The sequence below is a fragment of the Dermacentor andersoni genome, chromosome 5 (assembly GCF_023375885.2).
Source record: "Dermacentor andersoni chromosome 5, qqDerAnde1_hic_scaffold, whole genome shotgun sequence".
In the NCBI taxonomy this organism is placed as follows: domain Eukaryota; kingdom Metazoa; phylum Arthropoda; class Arachnida; order Ixodida; family Ixodidae; genus Dermacentor; species Dermacentor andersoni.
The window spans coordinates 146,527,486-146,543,780 of NC_092818.1; the positions used below are offsets into that span (position 1 = coordinate 146,527,486).

Sequence of the window (16,295 nt, forward strand, 5' to 3'; positions counted from 1 at the left end):
CCGGCAGAGCACCGACACGGTCGACGAGAACAGCTAGCATGCTGCGATGCGAAGCACGCCAGCTGTTCCTGTCGACCGCGTCGGCGCTCTGTTGGTTTCACAGCAATATGAACAAGCCAAGCGGGAAATGGAAGTGAAAGACCATCACAATGGAACATGAGGATGCTATCGTAAAGGCTGTCACACCAGGTGCTAAAATGTCGCGCACTGCACACGCCAAAGAGTCTTTGCTGCTGTTTTACTAAAATTTCATTGCAGGTGCGGCCGCAGAGCCGTAGTCTTCTGTGCACGTTAAAATTGTGCACACCACTGGGTAAATGACAATAGCCAATATAACGAAGTAATTTTGGCTTCCTCTTTAACTTCACTATAACGACGTTCGAGTGCATCGCCCTTTATAAACAGCATCCATTGGAGCACCTAAAGCAGATGAAGTTGACACATGAATTCACTTCAATGTTTACAAGGGTTTTGCAAAACTCATACTCGCATAAAGGTATTGCAGAGCAATGTATAATACACCAATTTTGTCTGCTTTAGATGCACTTTTGGATGACATTGTAAGAAGTGCGATAACATTTTTAAATGGCATGTTACGGAGTTGTAGACTTAATAGTTTCGTTCTCTGCAATTTTTTTTTATTTTCGATAATTTTTATTATAAAGTTGACTGCCTAAATCAAGAATCCTTTTCTAAAGTCACTAGATTTCTAACATTTTCTTTTAAATACAACAAACTTCGCCAAACTTGGTGCAGTTATTGCCGAGAAAAATGATTTCTCCTTTTCCATGTATTTAGATGGGAGCCCACCCTAAGCTAAAGCTTCCCCAATGTGTGGATGCAGAGCAAGAACAAGTAAAGCACTTTCAATATCTTTCAGATGTTTCATGAAAGTCTTACGCAAGACATGATTCGAACAATTAAGAGCAATGACAACAGTGAGAAAAGCGGCAACCAAGCCAACTCGAATGGAGCTGCCAGTTCTACCACACCACTACCATATGACCCTTGCCAATTCACACTTGAAATGTCAATACAGCATGCGCCAGTGCTGTTTAGCCAGAGCATGGTGTGAAAGGTTTCACATATTGACACGGAATTTAAAGTTTGAATTCAAGCATCAGATTACCATGATAAACACTAGGTATAAGCAGGTAATTTCATTCAAGTTAGCTGTCCTAATCTCCAAAAGTACTACCAAACTGAAATACATGGCGGCTGTGGTAGGACTGAAAGGTCAGTTAGAATCACACGTGAGGAAAGCAAAAAGGCAAGCATACCTGGTAAATCTCATAGATGTTCTTCCTTCCTTCATCGCACTCTCGCTTAACCCAGTGCCGGTTGAGGTAGGAGCAGATGCCATTGAGCACCTTGCTAGAGAACTGGTACTCTTCCCACTCCTTAGTGTAGAACCGTAGGACATCTTCATCCATAAGGTCAATTCCATCCTGCATATAATGCACATCACTTACAGCATCTTTAACAGGTTTGCAATGTCATATCCTTACTAGGTGCCCACAACATAACCTAACCTAGACAGCTGCCGAGAGATGACGCAGCTACTAGCTGTTTATGTGCTTGCAATGCATTAGAATGAAGAGAGTTCCTGTGCGGCATGGGTCGAGTTCACTTCACATCCAGTCAGTCTGTCTGGTGACACAACCAAGGTTTCTACATACTACTTCATTCTTTAAAGGGGCGCTGAACCACTTTTTATAGAAGTGGAGAAAAACATTTGAAGTGAAAACAGGCTACTTCAGAAATACTTTGCTGCAAAAAGTACTTTAATGAGCTCAGCAGAAGCGGATTTATTGGCAATCAAACACGACCTCCGCTGTGCTCCCGTTCCTTCTTCAATGCCTTGCACTGCGAAGGCTACGGCGCAGTGGGGCGTGCCAACAATGCTCTGCCTTCTAAATGCCACCGTGGTGAGCAGTTCAAATTTAATTTTGGATGTTAACGTAAATGCCACGACTTACGCCTTTAGTGCCTAAGACGCGCTAAACATGAGCCAAACACGGTTGTCCTCAGCAAGCCGCAGTGTGCTAAGCCAGTCGACTCATGGCGGCACCCCACGGCGGCAGCGTATCTAAGCCATGTAGCCAACCACAGCTTGATGTCAGCTATCAGCCAATAGCAGCCATCTAAGGGAATGACAAAATAAAGCGTCCAGAAGAGAGTGAGGATAGGGCCTTCTGTTGAAAAGAGTGTTTGAGAGAAAGGCGACCTCCCGATCCGCTTGCGGGCTCTCCACTCACCACGTATGACAGCAAAACTTGGCCAAGATGTCCACAGCAGCGTATGCTATCCGCAGACTATGTTACTTCACCAAGCCCGACGGGTGGTTAAGGGCCCCTTTAAATATACTCCACAGCTTTTCCATTGATTGCTTTTTACTCGCACCCAACACTGCACATACCACTTCTCCAAATCGAATGTAAGCAAGCCTCTTTTTATCAAATGGGCTCTGTGCGAACTTTCTGCGTTCGATTAGATTAGAAAACTTCACCATTTGAACACATAATATAACCAGAAGATTTAGCTCCTTGCAACTACAACTGTACATGAGATACATGAACACTAATTTTCCACAACATTTACATAGCTACAAACAGCTTCAACGATAACATTGCAATAAAATTCCGCAGCTTCAAAACAAATATGCGTAAAAACGACACAAAAGTCTCTGCCACAGTGAGAATCCTTATGCAAAGAAACCTTACTCCAACACACTTCAAGAGAGAAGCACTTACCCTAAGGAGGGTGACAAGGTAATTCTTGAGGAACTCTTTCAAACGTTTGTACAGCTCATAGCCAACAAACTGTGCACCACCAACAGGCTGATTCTTCTTGGTTTTGGCAGTTGGTGTCCGTGAGCCACCTTGATGCACGCTGGTACAGTAGTCGTAGACATGTCTGAGCAGTTGCCAGCTAGTCAAGAAGCACAATTCCACAAATCCAAGTACTATGCAAAACTCCGTCTCAATCAGATATAAACAAATGATATTTTACAACTAAGATGATATACGTTACAGGTTCTAAGAGAACAGTTTGGGGCTATTTGGTCGTACATGTTAAGTGAAACAAGCTACTCTAACAATGGTGCTGCTTTCTGCATTTTTCTTCTGCACCTTTGTTGTTCAAGTAGTGGAATGCTTCAACTAACATGCCACCTTCTGTTAAAATATACAAAGGGAAGGAGCATGGAGAGAATCGGCACTTGCATAGATCTCACAAGTCAGATTATCACAAGCGTAGTCACTGTGGCTGTTAAATAGAAAACATTTCCATGTAATGCAACAATGTGTCACATGATGTCACAGCATGTGTCAAATGCAACAGCTGGCTTACGATCACACAGCTGCTGCTAGCAGCAGGTCAGGGTCTTTAGTCCAAGCAACACGTTTTAAAGAAGGATACGTATAGAGCTGCATGTAGCGAGTCTTGGACATGTTGTCCTGCTTGTTGGTGTACACCTGCTCGATGCCCTCGCGCAGGTCGCCCCATATCTGGTCCAGGTCGATTTGCTTTAGCCCATGGCTATTCTGCGCACGTACCGACTGGCTGCCAGACGCCATGCTGACTGGCTCAGGCCCCGCCCTCTAGTCAGCTCTCCTGCGGTAGAACCGCACCAGGCAATGCACAATGACTGCAGAACAGTAGTGCTTGAACAGTGAACAAGCACTTTCATGGCAGATCTGCAGGCTTGGTTATGGTGCGACTATACCTGCATCCCTCCATACATGTCCAATTCACAAAGGGCAAACACTGTCTACAAACTACACACGCAATGCCAAGAAACACTACTGATGACAGTCAGCCATTATAGTCTTACATGCACACAAAAGTGTGCAGCATGGTGCTGTATGAGCATACCCTTAGAAAAGGCCTGAAGACACACTATTGGCAAGCCTAAAGATATGGCCCTTGTTGACTGAGCTGTCGTTACACACAGTGTTGGCATAGTGGCTCTGGTATTGTGCTGCTATGCCTGAGGGCACGGGATCAAACACAGGCCGCGGCGGCCACATTTCGATGGAGGCAAAATGCAAAAACACCTGTGTACCAGGTACCAGGTGCACGTGAAAGAACCCCAGGTAGTAACTACAGCAAGCCCCGTAATCATATTGTGGTTTTAGCACTAAACACACACACCCTTTGTGTTGTTATCGTGCACACCTAAATCAAGCCTACAATTTAAAAAAAAATGCTGCATTGAAACACCAGACAGTTCAACTGGCCCATGAGCAGAAGCTACGTGTTATACCCGTGTCACACAGGCGTTTGGAAGGCCTTCCAACCGATAGTCAGTTGACTCAAAGGTCAAGTTCGAGCTGCTACACGGGCAGTTTCGAAGGCCGCCGAGTCAATAGTCTATCGAGTCAACGGAGCACCCTACAACTCTATCGAAATCTCAATGGCCTTTGAGCAACGGAAGCGGAAACAGCGCGAACATGCCCTCTCGTTCACAGTGTGCTCGTACTCACGGTTAGAAAGAACAAATCAAACCAAATGCTCTGAAAATACTATACATGAGTGTTATTCATTAATCAATAAAGTGTTTTTGTCACTTGACATGTGCAAACACGCACCAAAACGGCAGCCACATCGAACGGCGCAAACATTGCCGCAGTTTCGCTACTCAACAACTTGAAAACTAAACATATATATATGGCAATGTATAAGCAAATTTTTTTAAATGTATAAACAAACATAAAAGAAATTATAGTGCTTTTAAATGATTTTAATGTTGTTTAACTTTTCGTGACATGAAAACGAAAATAAAGATCAGCAGCGCCACACAATTTTGCGAGAAACACCTGAGCCACTCAATGGCCTTTCAAAAGTGCAGTGTAGCAGCGAGACAGCTCCTTTGAGTCGATAGAGTTGTGGCGTTTCAAAGGCCGTTGACTGTTGGTATGTGCCTGTGTGACACAGGTATAATACCAACATAGGCGCCACATGATACCAAGAGATCACAAAGCTTCTGATTGATCCGACCAAGAGAATTCCGCTTAGATTGTTCTAACAATATATAGAAAAACAATTACTTTCAGCCATGAGAATTCCACTGAAATTTTAAGAATCCCACATGTTTATCTCACTCCATAAAGAGTGAGCTTGTCATTTTGGCAGTTGTTTCTCATCAAGCTGCTCCATGGTGGATTAGTTCAGTAAAAAGTGAGGTACAGTCATCCTACACGCATTGTTTTAAAGGGACAATACAAAAAAAAAGATAAATTGACCTGCATATGAGAGGAGGTTTCATAAGCCAGAAATGATGCAATAACAAAAGACAGCTGGTGTTTCAGCTTAAGTAAAAGTCTTGCTATGACATTGTGCATTCTTACGCCTGCTTGGGCTTAGTTTATTTCTTTATCTTCAAAGATGTACTACATTGCATTTTAATATATCCAAAGACTGAACTTGGCAAGCTTTGGGAAACTTTACTGGGTCACAATGCTCTGAATATGACAAAATAAGTTTGAAATGCATGACATCAAGCTGTCGTACCAACTCTGGGATTTTGGGACGAAATTCAAGAAACTTATGTTTAGCCTTCACCTTTCTTTGCTAGTAATCAAGACCTTGCAGCAGAATTAACGAAAATAGAGTTCTGAAGGATTATTTTATCAATCCAAACTGATTTGGTGTCTCTTTAGCATCCCTTCAACACTGTGTGAAAAATGGTGCACAACATGGCGTTTTTAACATTTTGGCTGCATTTGCTGCTGCATTGCAGGCCATGCTTTTAGCCAACAAGAGTGATATCTTTAACCTTTCAAGAAGCCCAAACAGAAGCAGCAATACTGAAACCACCATAATTTGAAGGTAAACCTACTAAGTGGCTCAGCCTAATTGAAATTGCTAGCTGCGACGTGATCTTGCCTGAGCATTTCACTTTGCTCTGGCAAATTTGCCTTTGTGAAACTGGAGCACCTACACCATGACTCAAGTAATCCCACAAATGCTTTTTATGCATTTCTTTTCCAGGAACATCTGGGCAGCGTACAATTTCTTTAGAAAGCCAAGTGAAATGCCAGCCTTTGTGACAGCGCACAGATGCACAGTGCCAGCAAGCAGCAATAGCACATGCATAAAGCAACTTTTTGTCCATTCAAATCCAATAAAAGTCTCTTTTTAAGTCTTCTTTTTTTATTTTAATCCCATCTCATTCATTCTGTGTCATGGCTACTTGGTCGCACCAGGAACAGCAGATTTTGAGTACTGGGGTCACTGAGTTAAAAACTTCCAATAAGATGAACAGATTTTTACGGTCCCTTGAAGCTTGCCTTAACGAGGGTCTACTGTAACTACTACATGAAAGGCATCGCATGTGTGAGCCTATATACCACTGATTCAGTGGAGCGCCCAAAGCACTTAACTTGCATTTGCGACCAAAACATAGTATTAGGATTTCAAATTGGGCAAGTTGGTAAGACTCTAAGTTGCTAACTTCCACAAGACAGTGCACATGCTTTGAGGTAGCCTGACATCCACAAGTTGCAGTTGTAATGCGTGAAGTTATTCTGTAAAATGTGTTGATCAAAAACAAACTGTACTGAGAAAGGCGCAGAGTAAGGCTTCTATGACCATGCTAACTGCATGGCTTTTGCAGAGTTACCTGCTGAGGAATATAACCATGGAAATTCCATCAGTAGTCTCTTGCTAGGAAACATTTCCAAAATAAAGTGACCTCAAATCAGCTGTGCAACCATATACTCTACAATCGGCAATGAGGATACTAATAACTTTCGTTCATCAGCTAGTGTATAGCTGTTTGGAGGGAGCCAAGAATTCATTTTATTTGTCTATTTCACTTGAGTTTCTGCCACTGGCTTGCACTCTGCCACACTACCGGAATCAGCCGCTTCCTACAATGAATAAAAAAAAAAACAAAGGAAACAGAAAATGACAAATCATTGCAAAATAAGGCCCCTGGCAAGAAGGCCACATTTGCCACTTCATTGCCATAACCAACCTACAAAGGTGAAACTGGCTACCTGTCAAATGCAATTTATTAATTCTTTCAAATAAAACAAGGAAAGCAGGCAGTGCAGATACAAATTTGTCCCACAAATGGTATCCTATTACAAAACAGAAAGGGCTGATGCTATTTTCTATACGTCCACACAACAACGTAGCATACAATATACAGGGTGTCCCAGCTAACTTTAGCCAGAGTGCAAGTGCAAGTGCTGGACGCAAGTGCCACGTCGCTGGACAGAACCAAAGTAATGTTTTTGCCGTCACCTGGAGATACTCGTTTTGCATTCCGCCTAATTAGATAATTAGTCTTAATTATTTAATCAGCTTCTCAAACAATTACATGAATAGCGTCAACGAGGAAATTGTAGAGCAACACGAAAAACTCCCAATACAGCTTTCTGTTGCTCAATACATGCTACATAAAATTATTTACCAAGAAGAAAGAAGCCCACAGATGCAGGCAAAATTGCCGTGCAACTGGCCACTCGAGGCATTTTCACGCTCTCGCATTCTCGCGGGCTTCTTCCACTATCAGAAAAACACTTTTATGTAGCACATACTGAGGAACAGAAAGCTGTATTGGGAGTTTTTCGTGTCGCTTTACAATTTCCTCATTGACACTTTTTATCTAATTATAACATTTCAGAGGTTGATTAATTAAGTAAGACTAATTATCAAATGATGCAGAATGAAAAAAATAATTTGAGTATCTCCAAGCGACAGCAAACAACATTACCTTGGTTCTGTCCAGCTAGGTGGCATTCGCATATTTTTATCCTCTGGCTAAAGTTAGCAGGGACACTCTGTATCTAGGGAGCCAGCTTGTTACAGGGTAAACAACGCAGATGTTTTATATGCACTGTGAATATTTGCATTTGCATTGTGACTGAAAGAAGCGAAATCTGCCCTTCAGGCACCTGCTGCTTTCCACAAGACACTGAAGTACAGCTTTTGTGACAAGAGGTGAAGCCACAAGCCGCCTGAGTGTTGCCAAGCACCAGCTATGTTCAGGTCACTCCCATGAACTCCTGGTGCAAGAAAGCTTTGGAGTGTAAGGACCTGTTCCCCATTTCTGCAATATTTTCTAGCAGTACAGACAGAACAGACACTTGATGACAAGAGTCAGCTGCGGCCACCCACACAGTGGCTTTGTTCTTTCTGGCAGACAGCACTACATGCAAATTTTAAGTAGTGTAAATAATGTGGTCAGTACTGTGTGTGGCGAACTAGCAGGCGCATCAATATGATACTAAAGGAACTAAGCCAGGAGTCAGTTACTTAATCATTGTTAGAAAAGTGGATGCAAATATTTTTGTTCCCGCATAACGAAGACATAATGCAAGGTGTGACAGAAGTACCTCACATATCAAGAAGGCCGAAGATTGTATTACTAGTAGCACTTCTGTGACAATGTACAGAAAGACACTCCAGAAGGTACTACATCAACTGTTCCATTGTGTTTGTCTTTGTTTTCTCTCCATTTTACTCTTTATCCCTCGTGTAAAGATTTAAACAGGTGCAGCTTATGCAACTATATAAGGTCACTCCTTGTAACATAGCGGTCAGTTCACCCATCTTTCCATCTGTTTGTCCCTTGGCACTTTGGTCCACAGTAATAAACACGAACTTGCTAGCCCCAAGTTTCAGCTCGATGTTATGGTTCCTTGCAATGCATTGCAAGGAACCATAAAACAGGAGAAAAATGTAATTTTCTTCCTTACTTGAGAGGACACCATTGATAGTCCTGGCAAAAGGAGTGGCAGCAGTGCACATTTAGCTCACACGTGTTTATACATAATCTTCAGACAGCTGCCCATATTTACAGCATTTCTGTAGCAGGCATGCAACATCATTAGTCAAGCTACCAGGTGTTTGTGAATGAAGGAAGCCAACACTGCAGCCAGACATGCAGTACATGGCCTTGGCTAAATCTGTGGGGTATTTTTCCTGCACCACACTAACCAATACCATTTGGAATTTGTGATTATCACCAAGTGCCCTAGACATTTCTATTGTTTCAAAACGACCCAACTGCACCAGATGAATTCAACAACAAAAGGCATCTATGCACTATTGGTAGGAACCACCAGATAACAGTAGCAAGCAGCGTGTTTTAGTGACTGAACTGTGGAGAATAATGGCCATTCATTCTTCTAGGTATACATTTTAAGCAGACAACTGTCACTCCTTACAAGTGCTGCACATTCAGTGAAAGCGCACCAACCTCTTGAGTACAGATGCTCAAGGCATTTAAGAACCTGCATATCTCCCACACAAAGATCAAATAAGCAAAGCTGTCTAAAGTAAACATGCAAGCTGAAAAGTACTTCTACTACTGTCACAAAACTGTCTTGAAGACAGTGTTTCTAGTGGGTTTACTGCCAAAATCTGTTTAAAATTACTAGCTTCACAACGACCGAGTAGTACAGTTGAATGCTTCTACAGCCTCTGCAGCAAAATGGCCTGTGTAACAAAGGATTTCAAACGTCCCGCACAAATTCCTATCTTGCCATGTGTATTCTTAACGGCTCTATGGTGAAGATGCCTACAATGAAGGCATATAGGTGTCCCTCAGGACTGATTTGTTGCTTTACAGCAACCTAAAGTAGTGGCAGCATCGCTGCCCTCCGTAGCTACCACAGAGCTACCACATAAACTGCTGCCATGCAAAAGGGTTTGGATGCGGACATAGCTATGGTGGAGTTGAAACATATCCAAAGGTTCATTTGTTAACCTGCACACTTACATAAATGCAAAACAAATGCAATAGAGAATTAAACATATTGAGTCTGCCTAATCTGATACCCATGAGAGCTCAGGTGTCTGTAAAAGATTCTTGTTGGAATGGGGGTCACCAAAAAGGGGAGGGTAAAAGTTTGGCGAATTATATCCTTGCAAGACCCTTTATACATTACAATGCTGTATACACTAATCCTGGATAGAAAGTCAGATACAAGCAGGTGTGCATGGAATTGGTTTAACATATTCTTGCCACCAGCTTTTCTGATGATTGACACCGATTTGATCTCAGCTATTAAGCTGTCAAAGAAAACAAAAAGCACTTAAAGGGCCCCTGAAATGGTTCGGACAAATTTTGCAGACGCGTAGGGTACAGCTAAAGTTAATCATTCACACTACAATTTGTGTCAATCGTCTCATATTAAGACGGCCACGGACGATTATAAGTTACCCTCCTCCATAGCCATGCATTTTCTCCTCAACTCGTTCACCGAGTGATTGGGGCTAAGCTTTGCCTTCACTGGCTCTGCGTCATGATGGCACATCGTGTCGTCTACTTCTAGTTCTCTAGGGGCGAGCACATGAAGCCTCTCCAAACTCTTTGCCAGCTGCTTGGCAGTCGACCCCAAGCAAGAGCTATCAAAGCAGCACGAGTTGCGAGCATTCTATCGCAGCACCGAACGTGTCTGATATTCCGGTAACCACAGGCGGGCTGGGCCTTTCGACGGATGGCTGGAAGCACAAACTAAAGCTGATGAAGGAACTTTAGCGTAGACATACGTCAGCGGCCTGATTGGTCTGCACAGTCCATCCACCTGTTCGTGCAGAGCTTAACCAGCCAAACAAAGAGCTAATATTGCTCTTGCTTTCAAAGATTTTAATCATTTACAAAAACAATGTGTTAACGATTACACTCATGCGAAAAATTTACGCCAGCAGCAAAGAAGAATACACTTCGTTACTGCTTGGTTTACTGCGTGTTTGGTTGAGCTCTGTGCCACCAGGTGGCTGCACTGTGCAGGTCATTCACGCTTGCGCTTCTGCTCATCCCGTGAAACGGCAAGGTCAAGCGGCCAGGCCCTGTCCCCTCACTTACGTTTACCCGAATACTGGACTCGCAAAACGCTATTGTGGTAGTAATCCTCCAGTGTAACGGGATGTAACGGGAAAATTATCAATGACGTGCTCTGGGCAGCCAATCAGATAGCTCGCCCTACTGACGTCAATTGGGTGATTTACGTCATATGGGTAGGGGCAGCTGAAAATTACGCCAAGCAGTGTGCTGCGATCGGCAGCGATGTACATTTTTAAAACTTTATAATAAAATACCCGCTTTACACGGAGCACTTAGATGCGTCAATTAATTATCAGAAGGACCTACTCTAACAACTCAGTACGTTTAAACAAAATCGTCAAAATCGTTTCAGGGTCCCTGTAAAAGCGCATAACTTTTTTTTTTAAAGGCAACGAAAAGCACTCAATGGAGTGCGCTTTGAGTACTGCAAGTTGACATGAAAATCCAGAATGTGCATTGAACATGCCAGCTTACCACACAATGTCACACCTCCATCTTTGTGTTTAAGCAAAGAAAGGAAACCTGAAGAAACAGTTACTTTCTCCACACAAATGAAGATGCTACTGTCGACATCTAACCGTGGTATTTAAGAAATAAAAGAACACTTAACAGCAGTTGACAACAATAAGAGACAAGGTCTTTTGGGCGCATTATTTTACCATGTTGTTTGTTTAGACAGCACAACCTTCAGGATCAGCCTGCGTCTTTAATCTACACTTTCTCTGGGGCTGCATCATAATTTGCGTAGAGTAAAGCCAAACTTCTAGTTCAGATATAGGTGTGCATAGTTTGAAGGAGCACATCTCGGTTTAATTTTGTTTTTGTGCTAGTTATGCATTATTACTGCTCTGTACATAGCTCTACACTATATTGGTTCATTTTTTTCATTGCAAGCTTCATTTTGGCAGCTTTTTTGTTGTGCAACAAGCACGAAAAGACCTTAAGACGTGTAATTTACGAGACAAAGTGGCCAGAAAGCCAGATCCCACGAATCCAAAATCTGTCTGAAGTAGCCAAAGAAGACCTTGTCTTTAAAGAAGTGTTTCACGTTTGTAACATGATTCTTCTTAGCAAGAATCAACTTGAAAAGCAATTATATCCATGAGCTGTCTGTGGAAAATATACTACTAGTAACTAAGCTTGACATCTACAGATGACCAATACAGCAGTTGTACTTATTCACAGCACACATCTAACTTTGGTTGAAAGGTACATGGTTTCAAATGAACTGCATTTAGTGTACTTGTCACTATTCCCCTGCAGCTATAAAAAGAGCTGTGCAACATTGTATCCATTTGTGTCATCTAGATAACTATTGGCTTTAGTTTTCTGCATATATGACATGAGCTCACATTTTTGCATAAGCAGTGGCAATCTCTTTGGCAAAAAACCTTGAAGCATCAAGCGTGCAGGTGCACCTACAGCCTAAAAAGCGTGCCAGGCATCGAAAATAAGTGGGGCACATTGCTTGAAACTGAAACAAAACGAAGTTATGTAAACTTCCATGGCATTTTGTCGGAACTTGATGGAGAAAATTCTAGGAATGTTCAGACAATAGAAAAAAGGTTCTGTCCTGTCGGAAGGTGCACTGCAATGCCCAATATTATCTCTATAAAGTGCCAAAACTTTTACAGTAAACTGACTCACTGACTGCTGATGGAACAATAATATCCACAATTTCACAGGACAAGATCATGAGGTGATGGAGGGAGACAGGTATGACTGCTGTCTGCAGACAATATATAAGCTGAAGACCACAAATTAGGGGCAATTAGAATTTCAACTCAAAACAACTTCCTTTAAACACTTATCTGCCCCCTCATCTAACCCCTTTACAGGCAAAACAGACATTACCTCTGCGGTGCAGTGGTGCTTGTCATTGATGTAACGTATCTGAAATAGAAATGGTAAATGTGAGCCATTATTTAGTATTCCCTCAGCCGGCTTTTGCCTCAAAGGCACACTATAAAGAGCAACACAATGAGTTTAGACTAATATTCTTCAAAAAGCTATAATTTTCGTTTGCTTGGCAGAAAATTTACTCAAAGTGGAGAAAAATGAAGGCCAGATTAATTATTTTAAAGCTTGGAACCATAACCCATTGCAACACACTGGTGCGATATCACAGATTTTGAAGCATCTTCTCATACTTGGGTTGTATTGGAGCGGAAGTTCTCAAAAGCTTGCCACGTTGGCCATTTCATTGCTTTAGAACGTAATTTATTATGTCGTTGTCATAGAGTTTCTCACTATGACACCTAGAGAGAAATCTGGTGCCACCGTCTATGAGAGTTTCCAAAGGGCCACTTTGCCGTCATGGGAATGACGGTATATGTGTCTGCTAGGCTTGTGTTGGCTGGTGTTGTAAGAGGCTTCGTTTAAAACGTAGATATTGCTACATAAATAGTGTGTTCTTAAAGTAAAATCTTCCTAAAACGTTTCTATTCACGCATATTACATCTTCCAGTGAAGTTTACTCACCTACAATGCATAACCAAGCGAAGAAAAGCAAGAACAGAAAGCCAACTGTTCCAAAGCGCGCACGAATCGTGTCGTCTGTCCTTCAACTTTAGCGGCCTGCTGACACTTTTACGCTTCATATAATTGTACATGCAATAACAAGTTTTCATAGTTCAACAAAACATGTTTTTGTGTAATAATAGAGCTAAAACAGCTTCTTACGTGCTATTTTAGTAGAAAATCATTGTGACAGACGGAACAGTGCTTGCCTCTCTCTCCAAGAACAATGCTAATCCGAAGTCACAATATACCGGCATTCCTATGCATACCACAGCGCAACAGGGCCAGATTTCTCTCTACGTGATATAGTGAGAAACTCCATGGTCTTTGCCTATAAACAATTAACTAGACCCGAATAGACGCTGTCAAAATCCATAAATTTATGGCGAGCAGGTGTGGGAACTACAGGCTGCCACCACCATTCGTCTTTCGTTTCTGCATCTCTTCAGGCTTACGAAGGCCAAATACAGGCAGCTGTTTTGTTATTGCAGAAGCACAATTCACAGATGTAGCTCGAATTAATGTAACAATTTAGAGTCCTTTTTAACACTTCAACTCTTCAGTGACCAATGTTTATAGTGCACCCGTGCATGTTACAGAGGCCAATTTTCAGTAAGTGGTGCTCACAGAGGTACCAAATATGCTAACCTTCTGTTACTCTGGCTAACGTTAACAAAGCTGAAGGAAGCCTGAATGGCCAACAATGTTTGACTGGAACATATGCTCACGTGAACATTTTTTATTTATTTCAGTAAGCAGTAAAACTCGTACCTCTCCACATTTGGCACTTCATATCTGTGTGCAGTCTGTGATCATCAGTTGAGTTAAACTGTGGGGTTTAACATCCAAAAACAGCACATTGGTTTATGTGGAACGCCGTATTGGCAGGCCCCAGATTTTGACCACTCAGGATTCTTTCTTTAACACGCGCCTTAATCTAAGTACACAAACAGTGTTTGCACTTTGTCACCTCAAAATGAGGCCGGGAAGCGAACTCAATGGCTTTGTGCTCAGCAGCAAAGTGCCATAGCAACTGAGCTACCATGGTCGGTTGTCTTCAATGAAGATGTAATTATCGTGGTGTGTTTATTCCCAAATTTTAATACACAACTTGCTTTTAGACCCACCCTTCATTAATTCTGTAAGCATAGAAAGTACCTAAATCGATTAAACTTCATGTTCTTAACTGTGGGTTTTCAGTATGGCCAACTGAATGCCCTAATGTAACACTGTGATAAAGAGTTAATGACAAAATTAAGGAAGGTTTGTTAATGTTGAATAGTGTTTAATGCTTTGGCAAACAAGGACACAAGCTAAGAAGCAGGTCTTCCACCTGTCCTTGTCCGTCACGGCTAAAAACGATTCAAGACGATTCATAGTTACTTCGGTAGCATGACCGGCTAAGACCTTAGTATGAAAGTAAAAACGACTGCAGTACAACGAATGCTACAACAGCATCTACGATGACAACACTGCCGCCGTGATAAGGCAGCCTGTGTCCGCACCGCTGGTAGGGGCCAGCATAATCGCCTAAACAGAAATAAACGCACGCCGAAAATCACGCAGCACACCACGCCCGCACAAAGAGACAGGAGGCAAGACTGCGAGGAGCAGAACTGTCCACGAACAAAAGAATTTTATAATTGTGTCTCGCTTTCGAGGTGCGCAGCACGAGCATGTGCGACCCACGCCAACGTTTCCGTGCTTCTAATAACGTCAGCAGACGAATGCGCGGTTTCAGTTGCGTTAGGTGGCGTGAAACCGCCAAAAGGCTCGTGGGTCCACGGGGATGAAACGCTTTTCCGCTGACCCTTCGCGGTCAGCGGTCAAATCTAGGCCACTGCACAGTTGTCGCGTAACACGGTCATTGTTTGCGCGGACGCGGAGACAGGCCTCAACGGCCGAGGCGAAGCGAAATAAATAAATGACAGATTGAGTAGGAAAACCGGCTAATATACTGAACAGAAAGCTAAGAAACTCACAAACAATACGATCGCAGGCTGTGAAACAAAATTCATCGCATTAAGGAAGGTCACTGCACCAGTGAACCGGAGTTGTGCAGAACCGTAGGAACAGGTTTCACAAAACAAGCAATCCACGTGAACGTGACTCACCCCGCGATGCACTTAAGGAATGATATAAACTCGTCCGAATTGAACAGAAGTTCGGTTTCTTCAACTGACTAGCCAAAGGAGTTCCCAAGACTGCTGCGCCTTTTAGCGATATTGTCCAGTATTCGCGTGCTGGTGTTTTTGCACTCTACGGAAGCCCAACAAAATGAATACACGGGCGCTAATCTTGCAAACGTTGGTAAAGCAGCAATTCGTAAAGAAATCTCACCTTACTAGAGGTCTGTAAGCTTCAACTTAGGCGATTTTTCATCATAAAATGTGCTCGCACGAGTCTCCTCATTTTTTGACAACAGCCCAGTGCACTATAAAAATGGCGGACGAATTTTTTTATGCAAGTAACTGCAGGCCGGTCACAAACCAAGCACACAGCCGGAGCACAGCCAGTGCTCGCGCAAGATGAACGAAACGTTGAAAAATGATACTCACTCGAAGGCATAAAATCAATTTCAAGTGATAAACGCACGGCCGGACCTTTGCAACCACTGCACAATAATTTTACTTCCTACCTTCTGTCGGACCTCTGTCGGACAGCAGAGACAACTCTTGCAATGCAAAAACAAAGCCGTTAAATGACCAACTACAACGCAGAATAATCTAAAAGAATAATTGTACTTTAGTTCAATTATTTACCAGAACTAACGTTTCAGAAAAAGTTTCTAAGCGTGGTTGTAGATGCCTAATAATTTTTTGACGCTACCATACCAGTAGTTTCACTTTCGAAACCACAGTAACATACCCTTTTGAAGATTTGTGCCTCTCAGTTACTCTCAGTGCTCTCAGTATTCCTCAAAATAATCTCGCTGTATACATTAACGTTAGATATTTCTCCAAAAACAATA

At 42.5% G+C, this 16,295-nt stretch overlaps 1 protein-coding gene across 2 annotated transcripts in view; it reads right to left on the reverse strand.

Annotated features, from left to right (window-relative positions):
• Cul1 (cullin 1) overlaps positions 1-15,978 on the reverse strand; it is a 55,566-nt gene extending 39,588 nt beyond the window's left edge. Inside the window, exons 1-5 of one of the 2 annotated variants that reach the window (XM_050178887.2) lie at positions 15,883-15,978; positions 12,659-12,697; positions 3,421-3,615; positions 2,754-2,916; positions 1,281-1,448 (exon numbers count right to left, since the gene is read on the reverse strand). In XM_050178887.2, the coding sequence (XP_050034844.1) occupies positions 1,281-1,448; positions 2,754-2,916; positions 3,421-3,578 (489 nt within the window). In that variant the 5' untranslated portion in view covers positions 3,579-3,615; positions 12,659-12,697; positions 15,883-15,978. Of the gene's footprint in view, positions 1-1,280; positions 1,449-2,753; positions 2,917-3,420; positions 3,616-12,658; positions 12,698-15,664; positions 15,757-15,882 lie in introns of those variants that run through there. The other variant, XM_055071129.2, reaches the window with a different exon arrangement.
• Positions 15,979-16,295: the final 317 nt, after the last annotated feature.